This window comes from Felis catus, chromosome A2 (assembly GCF_018350175.1).
Source record: "Felis catus isolate Fca126 chromosome A2, F.catus_Fca126_mat1.0, whole genome shotgun sequence".
NCBI classification, from domain to species: Eukaryota; Metazoa; Chordata; class Mammalia; order Carnivora; family Felidae; genus Felis; species Felis catus.
In genome coordinates, this window is record NC_058369.1 from 88,472,638 (window position 1) to 88,490,971 (window position 18,334).

The 18,334-nt window shown below is 35.3% G+C and overlaps 1 protein-coding gene across 5 annotated transcripts in view; it reads right to left on the reverse strand.

Annotated features, from left to right (window-relative positions):
- Window positions 1-18,334, reverse strand: part of SEMA3A (semaphorin 3A) — a 481,474-nt gene that overhangs the window by 143,207 nt on the left and 319,933 nt on the right. For all 5 annotated transcript variants that reach the window (XM_045052318.1, XM_003982709.6, XM_019825395.3 and 2 more), the window contains one exon: window positions 2,765-2,884. In XM_045052318.1, coding sequence (XP_044908253.1) covers window positions 2,765-2,884 — 120 coding nt within the window. The remainder of the gene's footprint in view (window positions 1-2,764; window positions 2,885-18,334) is intronic.

Here is an 18,334-nt window from a genome sequence, read left to right on the forward strand (position 1 = left end):
ATAACTGTCTAAATTCAAGGGTAGGATTTTAAGTACTAGTATAGATCAACTTAAAGCAGATTCTCTCTTAAGGCAGCTTAAGCATTTGAAAATTAAATCTTATACTGTCTAGACAAGCTATCTTGATAATATCTTTTCCAGAATTTCCTAGATTGTCTGTCTAGACCGCCCCAAATTCCCCCAGATGACTGCATAATCATCTTTCCTCTGACCACTTAAAAGACTCTGGAACAATATTTCCCAATATATTTGCCATGTAAATCAAGGTCATTGAGCTTCTGAAGGAGGACCTCTCTCCAAAGCTCTGAGATTCAGAATCTCAGGAAAATACCTGCATCCCAATATTCTACCTCAAAGGAGATTAGAAGGGAAGCTTTATTTATTTCGGTGGTGGAAATGGCTTCCTCCACTTTCCTGGATAAGTGGCTTGGCTCCAGAACCTGTACCTTTCATTTCCCCTGCCCACCCATAAGAGAACAATGAATAGTTAATGAGTTATAAAGGAAATATGCTGTGAACTCTCCTAAATAGCAATTTCAAGAAAAAAAAATCAGTATTTTTGGGAAAATGATACAAACATGGGAACAATAAATGGTATTTTAATTTAAATGGCCATCAAGATCATCTAAGTTTAAAATTTTTAAATGGAAGAATTTAAGATAAAGTGCAGAATCACCTAGTAACAATGGGAGTTCAGTGCGGTAATTTACAATATCTGATCAAGTGAGGTACAAGATGACAATTACACGAAAGACGGTAACAGCGAGATGCAGATTTTTATTTTAAAAATGGTAACATTCTTTCAGTACCTACTACCTATTGGACAATGTTAAACCCTCACAACAGCCATACATAAAACAGACACACAAAGAAAATAAGTAGCTTATTCCGGATCAAGCATCTAGTACCAAGTGAGGTCAGACAAAAGTCCTCCACTCTAGGACACGGGACACTTGTTTAACAATGGTGGGATTAGAACTCATTGAGTTTCTATAACAAAAAAAGTCAGTGGGTCATGCCCTTACTAGGAGGGTTGGAAGGCAGTTGGAGATAACAAGTCAACCTCTCGTTTACAATATATGGACACTGAGGATAACAGGGGTTTTGTTCAGTTTTGTTTTACATAGTATGAGACAGAGTCTGAGATGTTAAATAATTTTTCCAGGGCTCCAAAGCTAGTGAGTTGTAGAACAAGATCAGAAGCCAGATGTGACTTCACAGCCCATGTCTTTTCTATTAATCTGCGCTAGGAGCTCAGCTCTCCTGATTCCAATGCTCTGTCTGAACAGCATGATCCCTGACAGACTGAAAAAGTGTAATACGATGTGGAAGGAGTTCTCTAGAGCTTTCTCCAGAGTACAGAATAGTGGGACAATTACCCCAGGCCTAACTGTTGGGATGCCTGACTACAGGAACAGATGAGAAGAAAGCAAAGAGGGAGAGATTTCTCCAAGAGGTGCTGGAAGTCAAGCATACAAAGTCTCCTAGATCACGTGCAAGGAATTATTCCTAATTTCATCAATACGAAACAAGTAATTTAAGTAGAACGGCCTTTCCTTAAAGTTAGTTTTTACTTAAAACTCTTGGGTACGTCAGCAAGTATACTATACATGCTTGTACGGGAAAGAAGGAGGAAGGATGGACTGGGGGGAACCGGCTGATGAGGAGCAAATACTTACACTGGTGAGGCCTTGGTAAAGTGTTTTCATCTTTCCAGGATCATCAGTTAAGTAATAATAATTGTGTTTGGTCTACAAACCACATAGTCTCTAAGGTGTCTACAAAGATGTTATAGCACAGACTGTTTTGATTTCTAAACCTTTGGGTTGAAAGAACGTTTTTGTATCACTTTAGGACACCTTAAGAAAATTTAGGGAGAGAATCTATAGCTACAGAGAAGTGGCTCACGTGTGAATTATATTTTATCTTCGGGATTTCAAAAATATTGGAGAAATAAATCCTTTATTTGTTGAGTATCTCTGAATTCCAATTTGGAAGAAAATTCTGTCACAAATGATGCTCTCACCATTTGTTCTTTTTGGCATTTAGTGCCAAAAAATTATAAAAGGGCTTATAGTTGAAGGCTTACTGGTAAGCCCAATTCATGGAACCACTTTCAATATCCGTAACTTTTCCTTTCAGTATTTCCCTAATCTCTAGTGTTACTTAAACTTACCTAACTTTAATTACCTAACTAAAACATCTCTTATATTAAACCAATTAAAGAAACATTTCTTTTTCTTTTCCATACTGCCAACATTATAGCTCAAAATAGAGAAAGAAAGCTTAGTTGAGTAAGAACACAAATGTGAATAATTTAGGTCAAACATGAGATCAGACCATTGTGCACATGTATGGCATCCTTCCTTAATCCCTACGCAGAAGAAAACAACTGGGGTGGCAGACACTTCTGGCGGAGGATGGAAATGGAGGGGAAAGCTGGCAATATACAAATGAAGGAGAAAACAGTACACATTCAGCCTGCTGACATCTGCTGCACATGCAAAATGGATTGGACTCTGTAATCCAGGGCGAAAGCAAATGCTTTCTTCCTTCCTTCCTCCTGTTCCATAGTTATCGTTGAGTGATGGTCTCATTCTTTTTGCATTCACAGATTAAAATTAATAATAGCATCTGAATTTGAAGTAGATCCCACTGAATAGCAAACCAGAAGCTAAATGAGCTGAAGAAATTAGTAATGAAGCATTTGAATAGGAAGGGGTCATGGACAAATACCAGTTTTTAAAAGCCAGCTTTAGTTTACCTCAGGATGATGTCCAATTTCAATGTAGGTGCAAATTGGATGAAAAGCTCCCGTTCCACAGGCGTACAAGTGAGTCTGATTATAAGCCTTAAGCACCTTGATGAAATTAGCACATTCTTTCTGTAAAACAAAAGGAAAACCAGTGAGTTCTAGCAGTCAGCATGGCTGAGGTATCCTCTAGGGTGCTAGGCATGCTTGAACAGATTTCTTTTCTTTTGTGTCTTTTTCACAACATTTTCAGGGCTTATTATCCTATTATTTGTTCATATTATCTAATGAAATAAACTATAAAAGCTCTTATCATCTGGGGGGGTAATAAAAGATTGTCTTCCATAACAGTTCATTAAAACTATTTGTAATTTATTTATATAAAAGTGGAATAAAGGTATAGATAATTGTTAATCACAAGTGACTTTTCTAGAGATGAGGGGAACAGGAAATGATATGATTAATTAAAGATTACTTAAAGCACACACTGATGAAATTTCTTTGCAAAAATAAGCTTTAAGTTTAGAATAAAACAAAAATAAAAGATAATAAAGCTTTTTATTAAACATGAATTTTAAACATTAGTAGTAGCCAATAATGATGGGTGCCTGCCTTTAAACTTCAGTTCTGCTCATTAGTAATCTCTATAGAGTCTAAGAAAGTAAAGCTGCCTCCTCTCCAAAACATCATTTCAGCCTCAAAGACAATGCAGAGTATATTTCTACGAAATAGGGAAGATTAGAGTACTGAATGTCTGTAGGTGGAAAGATCTTTTATGGAGTGGCTATAATTAACAAATATTTTCAGGAGGTTCATGGACATCCTGAACCCATGAACCCATACATGCATTCCCTGCCCAATGAGCCACAAATCCCACAGGTAAGAATGCTTAGTTCTTAGGAGATAATCTAGTCATATCTTATTATTTATAGTTTAGATATACCTGCCATTGTATCTTCTGAAATAAAAGATCACTTGAAAAATAAAATGGAGAAAGAGGCACCTGGGTGGCTCAGTCAGTTGAGCATCCGACTTCAGCTCAGGTCATGATCTCACAAACAGTTCGTTGGTTCCCGCTACACATCAGGCTCTGTGCTGATAGCTCAGAGCCTGGAGCCTGCTTCAGATTCTGTGTCTCCCTCTTTCTCTGCCCTTCTCCTGCTCATGCTCTGTGTCTGTCTCTCTCTCTCTCAAAAATAAATGAACATTAAAAAAAATTTTTAATAAAAACAAATAAAATGGACAGAGCCATTTATATCCTTTCTATATATTCTACCTGCAGGTGCTGTGAAAGAAACTGTTTTTCTATAAACAAATAGGAATCTCAGCCTTTTGTCCCTGTTGATGAAAGATTTGGGAGAAAAATCAGATAATCAGAATATAAACTGATAATTTTATTACCCAAAAATTCCAGAGCAGAAAAGACTTAGTTTTTGCAAAATATTTTCATTATTTTTTAATGTTTATTTATTTGAGAGCATGTGTGCACACACAAATGGGGGAGGAGCAGAGAGAGAGGGAAAGGGAGAATACCCAGCAGGCTCCACGCTGTCACCGCAGAGCCCAATGCAGGGCTTATCTCAGGAACCAAGAAATCATGACCTGAGCCAAAATCAAGAGCTGGGCCCTTACCTGACTGAGCCAGCCAGGCACCTCACAAAATTATTTTTAAATAGGTGAATCTATGTCAATATTAAAAAGAAAAAAAAAAGAAAAGAAAACCCAAACTGTCAAAATAGTTTCAAATAAAATGTTATGGTCTGTTAACCATATAAGGAATCTTAAAAATTACATACATATAAGTAGAAAGTATGAGTTCATCATGGAATACATAATATCCACTTTGAAAGTAGCCAAATGAATATTCATATGCTAAATAATAAAAACTTCATCGAAAACTATTTTATTATTGATCATAGATTATCCTAAGTTTGTGTTTTACCTATAAACATTTGGAAATAAGAACCAAATATGTAACTAGAAATGCAGATAAAGATGAAAAGGACACTCTAATGTGAGCAAGGCTGGCAAATATAATAGAAGATAGTGTTGATCCCAGCACCTCAAAGCATGGAACACTTCCAAATTCACTCTGTGTAACATGTGACTTTTCAAGTGAAAGCTCAGAATGCATTTGGACTTATGTGGTCAGTTGGCGTTTATAACTGAGGTGTTACAATGATGTAAGTACATTTCCACATGATGTTTGTATTCTGTGTTTGCAGCTGATAATTTTGGTCTTAATTCTATTGCCCCCATAATAAGGAGCAGACAACCAAACTTAAGCAGAATAATTGTTATTTAAATTCAAATAACTGCTTTCCATTACCACTGATTTTTCTGGGATGAAACCTAAGGGTGTCCTGTTAATATACTGCCCCAAAGATGAATGAGACCTATTTAAGGTAAAATATGTAACTTTCAAGTTATGACTCCTCATACTTTCTTAACATATGCTGAGTAGTTTAGGGAAGTAACTAAAATAAACATCTAATTTCTCCCACTGTTTTGCCACTTAAATCCTGACTCTTTGTCTGGTAAAGCAGTACAGCATATAAAATTAAGCTCTCAAATCAATTAATTTTAGAAGTTGCAATGAAGAAAAATTTCCTAACTTAAAGAGTATATGGATCTTACCCACATTTAATGGTACATCTTAGACGAAACAGATAGAGCCTAACTTCCAAGACTCTCAGCAACAAACTGCCCATTCTGCAACAGTTTCTCTCCTCCCAAGAGGCTAGGGAATGAACGTCTAGGCAGGGGAAAGAGGTTGTGCAGAGGGAAACATCTGATAAACTCATTTACAAATGAGGCCATTCATAAGTCTTACCCAAAGGATTTATTTGTACTTTAAAGAATATTCAGTCATTTGCAAAGAAGGCATTTTCAGGAAAATGTTTCACAGCACCCCATTTTTTGAAACATGTAGGTGGCCACATACTCTTCTTTTACATAAAGACAGCCATTCCTAATTGTGGACTCAGTATTACAGCATTCATGATTATAAATAACCAGTTCCGGCACCGTATGTTGAAACCAAGTAAATGGCTATGTATATATTGGTAAGCAAACGAATATTCTAATAAATAATAGTGGCAGAACCAGATGGACATCTTGTTCATTTTAGAAAAGAACAGGCTTCCAGTTTGCCTGCCATGCCTTAAAAGACACACATGCAATTCTGAATACAAATCCAAATTCTCTAATCCCATTAGTAACACCTAAGTGCATCCTAGAAATCTGAGAAGAGACCCTAGTTCTCTGGGACAACAATAAAAGGAAACATTTTATGAGCATGGATACTTGTAAAGACAAATGGAGACTCATGCCATCTCTGTAACTGTTTTCAGTCCTAAAATCAATAGGCTGGGAGTTTATATCTCTTATAGACTGGGTAATTGATTAGCAATAATTAGTGGTTGAAAAACTCAGGGTTCTTAAAACTACAGAAGTGAGCCACACTGAATCTCATAATTTTAGTTTGTTGTCTATTAACTATCAAAGAAGTATTACTATAGTACGACAGCTAGCCCTCTACAGAGCTGCTGGAAAAAAATCAGTCACAAGACTATAGCTGTGAAACCTGGCAAAGGGTTCTACTGAGAATGCTGATAACAGACTCTATCTGTGCTACAAAGGGACTAGACCCACCCAATTGGCCTAAGGCCTGGAATGATCCCCTTCATTTCCCCAGTGAACTCTCCTAGTTGGCAGCAGGCTGTTATGTTGCCATGCCCCAGGGCTAGCTCAGCATTATTTTGAAAGGAAGGTTGATGCAAATAGAATGGAGAGAAATTTCTTAGGTTTACAGAATAAGTTAAGACATTTGAAATGAAACAAAGACAGTGAATGAAGTACTTTCAAAATTGGCTAAAAATAGCTGCATGGAAGCAGTGAATTAAAAGTACTGGACAGAGAAGAACCAAAAATTTGAAGAAGACATTGTTAGCAAGGATTGTTCTTTAAACAGAAACCTACATAAAAGAGTATCAATTCTGTCATTCATTTGCCTTCACTCTCTAGCTTGTTGCTGCCAAGGTTTTTTTTTTGTTTTTGTTTTTGTTTTTTGAATGTTCCAAAACAGGATACTCATTTTATTTGGAAGCAGCCTGGACATTCCTCTAAAAAAGAAGGAAGCGTGGCAGAAAAAGGAAACACACTTCACACATTTCTGTTCTAGGGAGACAGAAGAAGAGTGATTCTGACCTTTTCTTGAACCATGACGATTCTTAAAACTTAGAATGTAATGTACTTTTTGGCATTAAACTACTGCACTGCTTTGCTCAGCACCGGCGGATTTACAACGTAATAAAGAAAATGTAATCAGTTCAAAATGAATTCATTTTTCAAACCTTGATCCTTTTTGGAATTTAAGTTGATATACACAGACAAGTTTAGCAACAAGTTGCCTTCCCAAGAGTCAGGTAACCATACTGACCTCTTATTTTACTGAAATGTACTCCAGACCAACAGCATTATGAATTGTTAACTTTCCTAGAAGTAAAAGTAAGGGCAATAATAAACCAGTAAACCCCAAGGCTGCACCTGAAGAACAGTGATTCATCATCCTAGTGACAAACCGTTCACACTTATTTTTTCAATGTTTCTAGTGCTTTCAGATTAAATTGAAAGAGGAATTAAACAAAAGAGATATTAGCCTGGAAAAATAAATTAGAAAGAAAATGTCTACCCCCAGAAAAAAGATATAGGAGCCAAATGCACTGTGATTCAAAAACAAACATTACAAATATGTAGCACTGATTAGACTATGTTACGCAGACTTTTCCCGGACGGTTACAAAAATAAAGTCCATCCATCTGTCAAAACAACTGCTCCATGCATGAAAATTAAAACAGAATTGAGGTGTTTTTAACTAACTTCCGATAATTATACTTTCTACAAAAGAATGTAATTTACCTCCAATTCCAATTACCTCCTTGCATGTTCTTAAATTATGGATGGAGCAGTGAAATGTTACTCTAAATAAGAGAAAAAAGGAGAGAAGGCTGTGAAGATGAACAATTTCTATTCAAATATATTCAGTTCATGATTAAATCTAACAACTTGTTCTGGTTCAAATAAAAATCCGCCCAAAATGAATGGGTATAGTGTAGTATTGCCTCAGGTCAGCGAACATTCATTTAGAAGAAAAAGTCTCTATGTAGTTTATGTAGAAATATTTTAATGTTTAATCTACCATCTGGGAAAGCAAAGGAATCCTTTTCCTATCATGATGGGTGGATACTTTTCTGCATGAAAATCCATTAATAAGCTTAATTCCTGAAGTTAATCTGTTGACTTTCTTTTTCTCTGGTCAATTTATTTGGCAAGCTGGCTGAATACTAGAATCTTCGTGCCAAAGCAGTAATCCGTGAGATTGTTCCTGTCACTCACTTCATCCCTCTATGTAAGCTGTTTCATACTTATCTAGTAATAATATTTTCTCTTTTTTTTTCTTTTAACACTATGCTATTACAGCTGTGACCTAATCATCCATAATCATGTCTTTCTAATACCTCGGCATTCATTAAAGGATGTTATATATCTCTTCTTCAAAGAGGCATAGGTAATAAAACTAAGACTTAACTGTGTTCTAATTATAATATTAACCATCTAATGTTGAATTTGTGACCTGGAATTGCTTAACATGCACCTTGTGATATGGTGAGTAGGCTGTTCTATCCATTTTGGGAGACATTTTCACCTTCATTATCAAGAAAAATGATGGACTAATAAAACCAACTGACCTGTTCACCTCAAAGCTTTGTTTTGTTGTGTTTTGATTTCAGAATTTTTTTTTTTAAAACGATGATTCAACTAGGACAACAAAATTGGTGTCATTTCATGGCTAGTTATTTAAGAATGTAAGCCTGTTCACATTAACTGACCTATAACATCTTTAAACCTGTAACAGATGAAAATTAAATTTTAAAGTGGCTCGAGTTATGTGACAGACTAAATGAAGACTCCTACACAAAGCTGCCAAATCATTTTATGTAAATACTCATTTCTGTTAAGATGCCCCATTTGACTGACTTTTCACCTCAGGATTGACTGCTGTGAAGCTCTAGAAGTTACTTATGGACCAGAGAAACTGATAACATCTACATTTTAGCTTATATTTTCTTTCATATTGTACTATCAATCTAATTATCACATTTGTATCATTCACTTGAGTTGTTTGATTGTAGGTGGTCCATAAAAAAATAAACCTTCTTTATCTTATATTCAAATGAAAGCATACAATTATAAAGTATTATGTGAAACCAACTTAAAAATTTTCCTGCCAAGCCAGAAGAACTATTTAAGTAGTCAAAAATCCCTACTCTGATTTCAACCATACTATGTGGTTTCCAATTTTATGCAACATGTTGAGTACTTGGTGCTCATGCCTTACAGCAACTAAGCCCATGATTTACACCAAGTAGGTAGAGTTACAATCTAAAAAGGCTTCCTGCGGCACCAGGTTGGCTCTGTTGGTTAAGCTTCTGGCTTTGGCTCAGGTCATGATCTCGCAGTTCACAAGTTCGAGCCCTGCATCGCATCGGGCTCTGTGCTGACAGCTCAGAGCCTAGAGCCTGCTTCGGATTCTGTGTCTCCCACTCTCTCTGCCCTTTGCCCACTCAGCTCTGTCTCTCTCCCTCTCTTTCTCAAAAATAAACATAAAAAATTTTTAAAGAGGCTTACTGTGGATAGAATTAGTTGGCATATTTATTCCTAACATATATGCTTTCTCATAACAGAATCTAATACTCAAATAAGGGAGAAAAACTGCATCTTTAATTATGTATGATATATAGCCACGAGGAAGGAGAAATAAAAATGAAATCCACATTTTAAAGGAATGCTTGATTTCATTCACATATACCTCTCTTTTACCTTCTACCTTGTCTAACATGAAAAGTGAAAACATTTTTGGTTGGAGTCTTAATATCAAAAGTATTAAATGCTGTTAATTAATAATATAAAATGTTCTCTTAATATATTTTCTAAATATGGAGACTCCTTAGCCATTTATAATACTCCATATATACTATATAATCTGTATATACTATAATGTACATACACACATATACAGATATATGTGTGCATATATATTACATACATTAATTTTAGAAATCATTTCTGAATACAATGAAAATTTGGACCTTTAGAATTTTAAATTTTGATTATATGAATATTTAATAAAGATGTTGGTTTTTTAAAATAGATATTCAAACTTGAAAAGGTATTCTCAGAGAATTTAAGGAAAACATATAGGGGCATCTGGCTGGCTCATTGAGAAGAGTATGTGACTCTTGATCTGGGGGGTCATAAGCTTGAGCCCCATGTTGGGCACAGACAACATTTAAATAAATAAATAAATTTAAAAAAAACATATAGAGCAAATGTAATGAATTAATAATAACAAAACAGAAATAGATGGGGGTTTTAACATGATGCTTTAAAAGTCTGTCAGACATGGGTTAGAATTATTCAGGCAACATTTTTCATTTGCTGTGTGGCTATCAGAAAGTTACTTAGGATCTCTGAGTCACAGTCTCCTCAACTAAAAATGAGAATAGTGATATAGTAAAGTGCTTACCATAATAACTTATTACTTACTAAATAATCAGCTGGTTATAGTATTCTTTTTTAAAAAAAAAATTTTAATGTTTATTTGTGAGAGAAAGAGAAAAACAGTGTGAGTGGAGGAGGGGCAGAGAGAGAGGGAGGGTGACAAAGAATCCAAAGCAGGCTCCAGGCTCCTAGCTGTTAGCACCAGACACAAGGCTTGAACCCATGAGTGGTGAGATCATGATCTGAGCCAAAGTCAGACGCTTAATTGACTGAGCCACCCAGGTGCCCCTAACTTATACTTAATATAGGAAATCATCTGTTTATTTGATTTGAATATTTCCACCTATGCTCACCTCTCATGCCATTCACTATAGTGTGCAATACCTTGGACAAGAACTCCATTATGAATTGTTCCTTCCTTTTAAGGACAGATAAGGGAGTTTAAGCCCATACTTGATGATAAGGAGAGGTGGATTTAGTAAAATTGGTATGGAATATTAAAATTATGTGCCCATTTTTGTTACAAAGGGAAATTACATGTTGTTCATTAGAACTTTCATAAAATTCCAGTCTTCCACGAGTGGAGGACTATAAGTTATAGTCACTCTTTTCATCAAAGTGGTAGATGGCATGAATTACTGTCAGTCAAACAGCAAATGCAGCAATTATTAAAAAGTTGTGGCAGAATTGTACTGTGTCACTTGAGATAAGCTGGAACTACAGCGTAGAATTCCCTTTTCCATAAACTGGTTAAGATTGGCCATAAAGTATTTTGCATGAGACGTGCAAGGCAGAAGTTGAACTGCAACCATAAAAGTCCCAAAGTTGTTCTGATCTGCTGGCCACCATGTTAGCATTGGGCCTGCCCCTCCTGCACCCTCTACCAGATCTTATTTGCTAGCTTCTATAAGACCTGGTCCTGGTACTTGTGCAGCTCCATAGCAAAAAGCATCAGCTTCTTCTGTAGGTCACCCAAGTCATCAAAGTTGGAAGTGGTGAAAGAGACACCAACTCTAGTTTGTCCTTGTGGGTCACAGTTTATCCTTGTGAGTTTCAGTTAGTCCTTGCTCTTCCCCACTAAATGTCAGCTTTTCTTCCCTAGTGCCAATCCTGGTGACCCACAATAATGTCAGGCCCATTACCTGACTCAGAGGCAATAGATTCCAGAAATCCATGGATTTCTCCACCATCTTCCACAACTGTATAAGGTCAAGTGCCTGTTACAAAATCCTTTTTAACATCGCCCATACAAGTTCTGGCCTCTGATCAAACCCTAACGTATAAAAGGCTATATATATAACTTACTACCATAAAACAGCTCATTGTGATATATTATAAGGGGAACATGGATCTGATCCATTTAAAAAGAAAAATACAACTTATTGGTTGATCATTCTGTTTCCAAATGCAAATGGTTCTTCTTTTTAAAATGCATATTAAGACTTAGAATCAATAAGTTATACTAATTTTGGTATCTCTTTAAACACAATACCAAAAAAATATTTTGATTCACACACATGTACACACGTACATATATACACACAGGCAGTCTATATTTAATACGTTGTATAGCATATAGGATAGAGAGTATAATATATTTAGTGTGCTTAGCACTCAATTTGAATGTGATTATGACAATCTCCAAGAGTGTTCTGTTCTAAATGCATAAAAGCTAAAAACAAAGTTTAAGATTCTCAGTTTCCTGAAATAGTGTCAATTTTTTAGATACTATAATTTTGCATCCTGTTTTCCTTACCACCCTTAAAAATGTGGTAAAGAAAACTATATAAAAATTAAATGATATAAAAAGAACTTTAGGAAAGTTTTGTGATGTCCGATAGACATAATGGCGATTTTTATTGCAACATGAACAAATCAAAGAAAAACATTCAAAAGTTGACCATAACCTATTTGCCTTGAGACAGAACATATCCAAGAAAACTATTTCCAGAGTTCATGTTAGATCTATGACACAATGGTCAGCATACGCATTGAAAATGAACAGAAATCCAAACCTTAAGATTAAGTGCATAGAGAAACAATACCAAAGATGACCATGAGAAGCTACGTGTCAGTATGACCTGGAACACCTGCTAACTATGTAGTTAGAAAACCCCAGAGGAACTGTCCAAATCATTCTAATAAACCTTAGAAAGCATAAAATGCTTACTACACTCTAAAAGTATGTATGCTGATATCTGCATGAAATACAGTGTCCAATCAAATCTAGATAACAGTTTGTCAACGAATGCCAAATATATGAATTTCACTTCAACCACTGAGGGAGGGATCCAATTTAAAAAATATAATCTAAAATCTGTAAACTCTCTTCAAGTTTTACATACTGTTCCTATTTTAAGTGCTAGCCTTACTTTGTAAGTGCATTTAAAATTTAATCCCGAACTCAAAAGATTACCAAAAAAACAAAACAAGAAACAAACCCTAAGTTTATATATATGAGACTCGGTCCATAGCAATTCAAACACAATAATTACTGTCTTATTTTGCCATATTATAAAACATATTAATTCAAAATATGAATAAAATCTAGTTTCTAAAATATCTTTAATGCCAAAGCTTCATTTTTGATGCATCTTCTACCAAAGATACAAAACTGATTTTTCCAGTTTCTTTGAAAGGAAATGCGTATCTTTTTTTAAGCCTATTTATTTATTTTGGGAGAGAAAATGTGTGCGCATGTGCACACAAGCAAGGGAGGAACAGAGAGAGAGGGTAAGAAAGTTCCAAGCAGGCTCCATGCTGTCAGTACAGAGCCTGACAAGGGCTCAAACCCATGAACCATGAGATCACAACCTGAGCCGGTATCAAGGCGCTTAGCCAACTGAGCTACCCAGGTGCGCCAGGAAAATATGTACCCTATAACCAAATACGAGTTACAAAAATTAGTTAATAAAAGCAGTGCATTTAGAGCAGCGGGTATATACACTAAGCTCCCATTAAGTGTTAGTTTAGTCCACTTGTGTGGATATTTTTTTTTCTTTTTTTATTGAAGCATAGAAGACACACAATGTTACATTAGTTTCAGGTATATAACATAGTAATTCCAGAATTCTGTATGTTATACTAAGCTCACCTCAAGTGATCATTATTATTATTACTTCTGAATGCTGAATTTAAACTGTAATCACTTTGCTCAGTTTACCTGATATTGACCCCCAAGCAGAAGAACACACACATATGTGCATGTGCATAAAAATCTATGTTCATTTCTGTGGCTTTTATAAGACAAGATTTTCACTGTCTTTCATGAAAAATGAGTGGTCTGGGGGTGCCTGGTTGGCTCAGTCGGTTGAGCACCCGACTTTGGCTCAGGTCATGATCTCGCTGTCCATGAGTTCGAGCCCCACGTCGGGCTCTGTGCTGACAGCTCAGAGCCTGGAGACTGTTTCAGATACTGTGTCTCCCTCTCTCTCTGCCCCTCCCCCACTCACGCTCTGTCTCTCTCTCTCTCCGCAAAAATACGTAAACTTAAAAAAAATGAACACAGTGAACATAATCTTTCATCATCTAAAATGCCTGCAGAAAATTATAACCAATATTGTCAAGAATTGTAAAGGGTCTATGATTTTTTTCTAACTTAGAAAATAACAAGTTATTCAAATACAGTTTCATTCAGGGTGGCAGAATATACGTGGCTCTTGAATCAGAGACAAAGGACATTATTACCCACAAAAATATTAGTCATTGTACCAGCATTCTCATGCTGGTTCCCCAAGCTCCAATTCCTAGTGCACAGTATGATGAGGATCTGGTGACAACCTGTACGTGCAGTGAGTTGCATTACAGCAGAGAAGCCTTGGGTTAAGGGAACCTGAATATTTTATTATAGTCACAAGCATGCTTGCCATTATATATTGAGGGAGATGTTAGTTTATTGTACTGGATGGTAAGCATACCTGCCCTGTGCCCTGAGGGAGACACTACCTCTAACTGCTCAAGGCTTGCAAACCAGCCTTTTGTTTAAGAGGGAGACACTATGTTCCAAGTCTCTTCCCTATACAAATATCCTTCAAATATCCTTTAAATTCTGTAAAATGGCAGTTAGGGCCTCTATTCATCAGATATGCAGAATTATATGAAAGACCCATGAAAAAATATCTCCCAATGATTATACATCAAGGTTTTGAGATTTAATGAAGCCTTATGAGTTCTGTAGAATTAGGAGGTAATTCAACCATCCATTTAAAAAAAAATTAAAATGCCTTGAATTCCTTAGAAGAAAATTTTTAAAAAATTAAAGTTGATGCCAACTTTGACCTTTAAAAAAAGGTCATATGTATCCTTAAAAAATGAAATTCACTCTAGAAAAGCAAATGAATTTCAATGACTAATGTGCATTTTGGACTGTACTGAAACTTAAGATTCATGTGTGGCTTCAAATTCTCCATTGCATTCACTTGGCAAAAAATAGTGTTGCTAAAGCCCTGTAATTTGAGCCATGATAAATTTGATAGACATGTTATAATACATCACAGCATTAAAAATGAATAACAACTAAGGACAAAAATATAAAAATAATTCCCTCAAGAATTGCAAAAATGTCCCAAAATTCAGGTGCATGACAATACGCTTTGAAATGTTTCCAACAATAGCGATGTTATGAGAATCTGCTTTTTTTTGTTCATCTCAGATGGTTGAAATTTTGATTTCCAATGATGTTCAAAATATTTCTAACAGTCATACGGTTGCCATTTGGTTTTATTGAAACTTAGTGCAAAGAGAGATGGTTTAGTAGGATAAACAAAGAAGATACAGAGAGCTATTGATTCGAAACAGATTCTTTTACCAGCTTAGCATGTATTCAGTTTTCATTTGCAAAACAGGGTCAAGGAAGTTAATCCCTCAATAGAAATGTTATTGTGAATAACAAAGTGGATTTTAAGCACCAGGAAAAATATCAAAAATGAAAGTAAAGGTGAATAATAGCAGTCAGAATAGAGATATCTGGATTGCATTTATCTTCTTATTCAGGGACTCTGTCCAATAATATTCTATGTATTTTTTTTCAAATTACAACTCTCAAGTTACAACAATGGAAAAGTTCATGAGTATTTCACTCCCCTAATATAGAAATGCCCCAACAACATAAAAGTGTAGATAGAGCCTGCTACACTAAGAAAGCATATTAGGAATATAGCCGGTATATTCATTTCCACAAAAGGAAAACAAAAATAAATTTAGAGTAATGTTGTTGTCAGAAATGTCATTACCAGCAGTCTAAGACCCATTCATATTCTCTTTCTCCCTTGATCTACACATATATGTAGAAAGAAAGGAAATATAAATGTCTCTCAGGATGCAGATTCCTTCTTTACCACAAAGTCCATCTTTGTGGATAGCTGGCTTGAATTCCAGCTGCTGATTTAACATATGTGTTTGATACAAAACTGAGCCATGAGAAACGATGGTGTGTATCTTTTCAGCTGCCTGGCAGGATGGGAAAGGGTTCAATTTTCTGTATGATGCTACACTCAGTGAACTATGTAGGTTCAGGAACTATGGATGTTCAGGAACTATGAATGTTCAATCTAGTGGCATATCCTGACTACCCAGGTGGCTGTGTTGTCTTAACCATCTTTTTTTTTTTATTTTTTTTCAACGTTTATTTATTTTTGGGACAGAGAGAGATACAGCATGAACAGGGGAGGGGCAGAGAGAGAGGGAGACACAGAATCAGAAACAGGCTCCAGGCTCTGAGCCATCAGCCCAGAGCCCGACGCGGGGCTCGAACTCACGGACCGCGAGATCGTGACCTGGCTGAAGTCGGATGCTTAACCGACTGCGCCACCCAGGCGCCCCTTAACCATCTTAACCAGAATTAAGAATGACCCACTTTCAAGGTATATATATCTGAAATATATATTATATATCATAATATGATACATAATATGCATCAGTCAGTGTCTTTGCCTTACTTTTCCTATCGTACTCTTACATCTAAATCCACTACTGAGAAGACAGCACTTCCTCCAGGAAGGTTTGTTTAAAGGAGCTTTATTTCTAGAGGACTTCTTAAGAAAACACTAAAACCAGAGGGAAACAGTAAACTCAGATCCTAGAAACCATGGAGAGCATTCAAGCAGGTCATTAGTTTACTTTTCTATAAATGTTCAGGTCAGTTCCTATTTTGGTTACAATTCTATCTTGGAGTCCCAATGGCTGCAAAAACTACTAAGCCTCATTCCTGTGGCTTTCAGCATCACAAGAATTCTTTGAAAGGAATTATTGTCCATATGTCACAGCTGACTATTATTTACTCAAGATACAGTGCAGAATTTCTATCAAACCATCCATGTCACTTCAAAAATCAGGTACTGGATGTAAATTCTTAAAAACTCTTTACTCTTAGTATTTCTTGCTAAGTGATTAAGAAATTATTGGTAAAAATACCAAAGCTATTTTTTTATGTTTATCAGGGAAAAATGTTAAAAATCCAGGAAGCCTACTAATTGCTATTTTTCTAAAATCATGTATTAGGGAAGAAATGGAAAAATGCATTTATATATTAAAGTTCAAAAATAATGAATAAGTGGCACATATTTTATTTAAATGAAATATATATGTAAATTAAGTTACATAAATGAGGTTATCTGAAAAGAAATTTTAATAAAATATATTTGAAATGCACAAAATATATTTTGAATAATAGGTCAATGAAAAGCATTATTAAAGGAATAAGATGGGTTACCAGAAAAATAGTAAGAAATCTATTTTTCTATTTGAATATATTGTTGTTGACAACTAGAGGAAAAATACATTTTTAACCAAAATATATGAAAACTGTTACATTTTTATTTTATCAAATAAGTGCTAAGAAAGAGAAAACAAAATATGCTGGAATTGAAATGCTATAATTTAACAGAAGATAAAGGAATAACCAAAACAGAAACACTTTATCATGTTACATTAATTAGTTGACTTTGAAAAAGATTAGTATGGCTAATATTACCATATCACTAAACCTTCAAAAATTTAAATATCTCGATGCACACATAATTAACCTATCTCTACCATAATTTATGGAGTATGACTTATAAGTCTTCAGAATGTTTATTACAAAGTGCTATGAAATGATCACGTGCAATTAATACTTTGTATCCTACTTAGCAAACTCTATATGTCTTAGTTCCTTTCAATTTAGTTCTATGAAAACCACAGCATTTTCAATAAGCCTGGAAAATAAAATAAAGTTGCCTTTCTTAGAGAGGAAACCTCTGAGGTCATAATTAGGGTTACCCTTATTGGCACTATGCGGATCATGACTTTATTGCACCTGCTGAACTAACTGCATCTGTGTTAACACCAGAATCCCTTGGTGTTTAGTACGTATACCAAAGTGGGAGGGGAGGGAAGGAAGAAGAGGAGGGAAGGGTAGATGAGAGGAGAGCCATAAAAGATAAGGGAAATACAGTGAGGTGAATTTTGGAAACCACAAACACTAAAGATTATGTGCTATCTTAGTAAATGAGTAAGCTGATTCAATCACTATATCAAATACACTCAGTACTTGCCTATAGTGCTTATTATAAATGCTTATTATAAAATCCAGATAATTTGCCAGATAAGTATCATATTATCTTCAATTTCAAAATTGAATTGAATTCAGAATAGTGCAACACTACAGTGATCATGATCTTTAAAAAGGATCAAATTAATTTCATGAATAATGTTTTTGCTAAGAAATTGCCTAAGAACTCTATTACATGTACCAGGAACACTAATAATAGTTAATATAAATTTTGTACAATGCATTATAGCCTATGCAATAATTTCACTTGTGATTGAGTCTTACAGGAATGCTGTGAGCTGGTTGTTATTACGTCCACACCCTTGATGCGACCAGAATAGGTAAAGTATTTATTAGTCCTTTACTGTTTCTGTGTGTTAACAGGCAAATTCAAATCCATATATGCCACATGACACCAAAAACTTCATCAGAAGCACAGACATTCTGATCTCAACTTCTAGCATAGTACTCAAAATGTTCTAAAATTATGG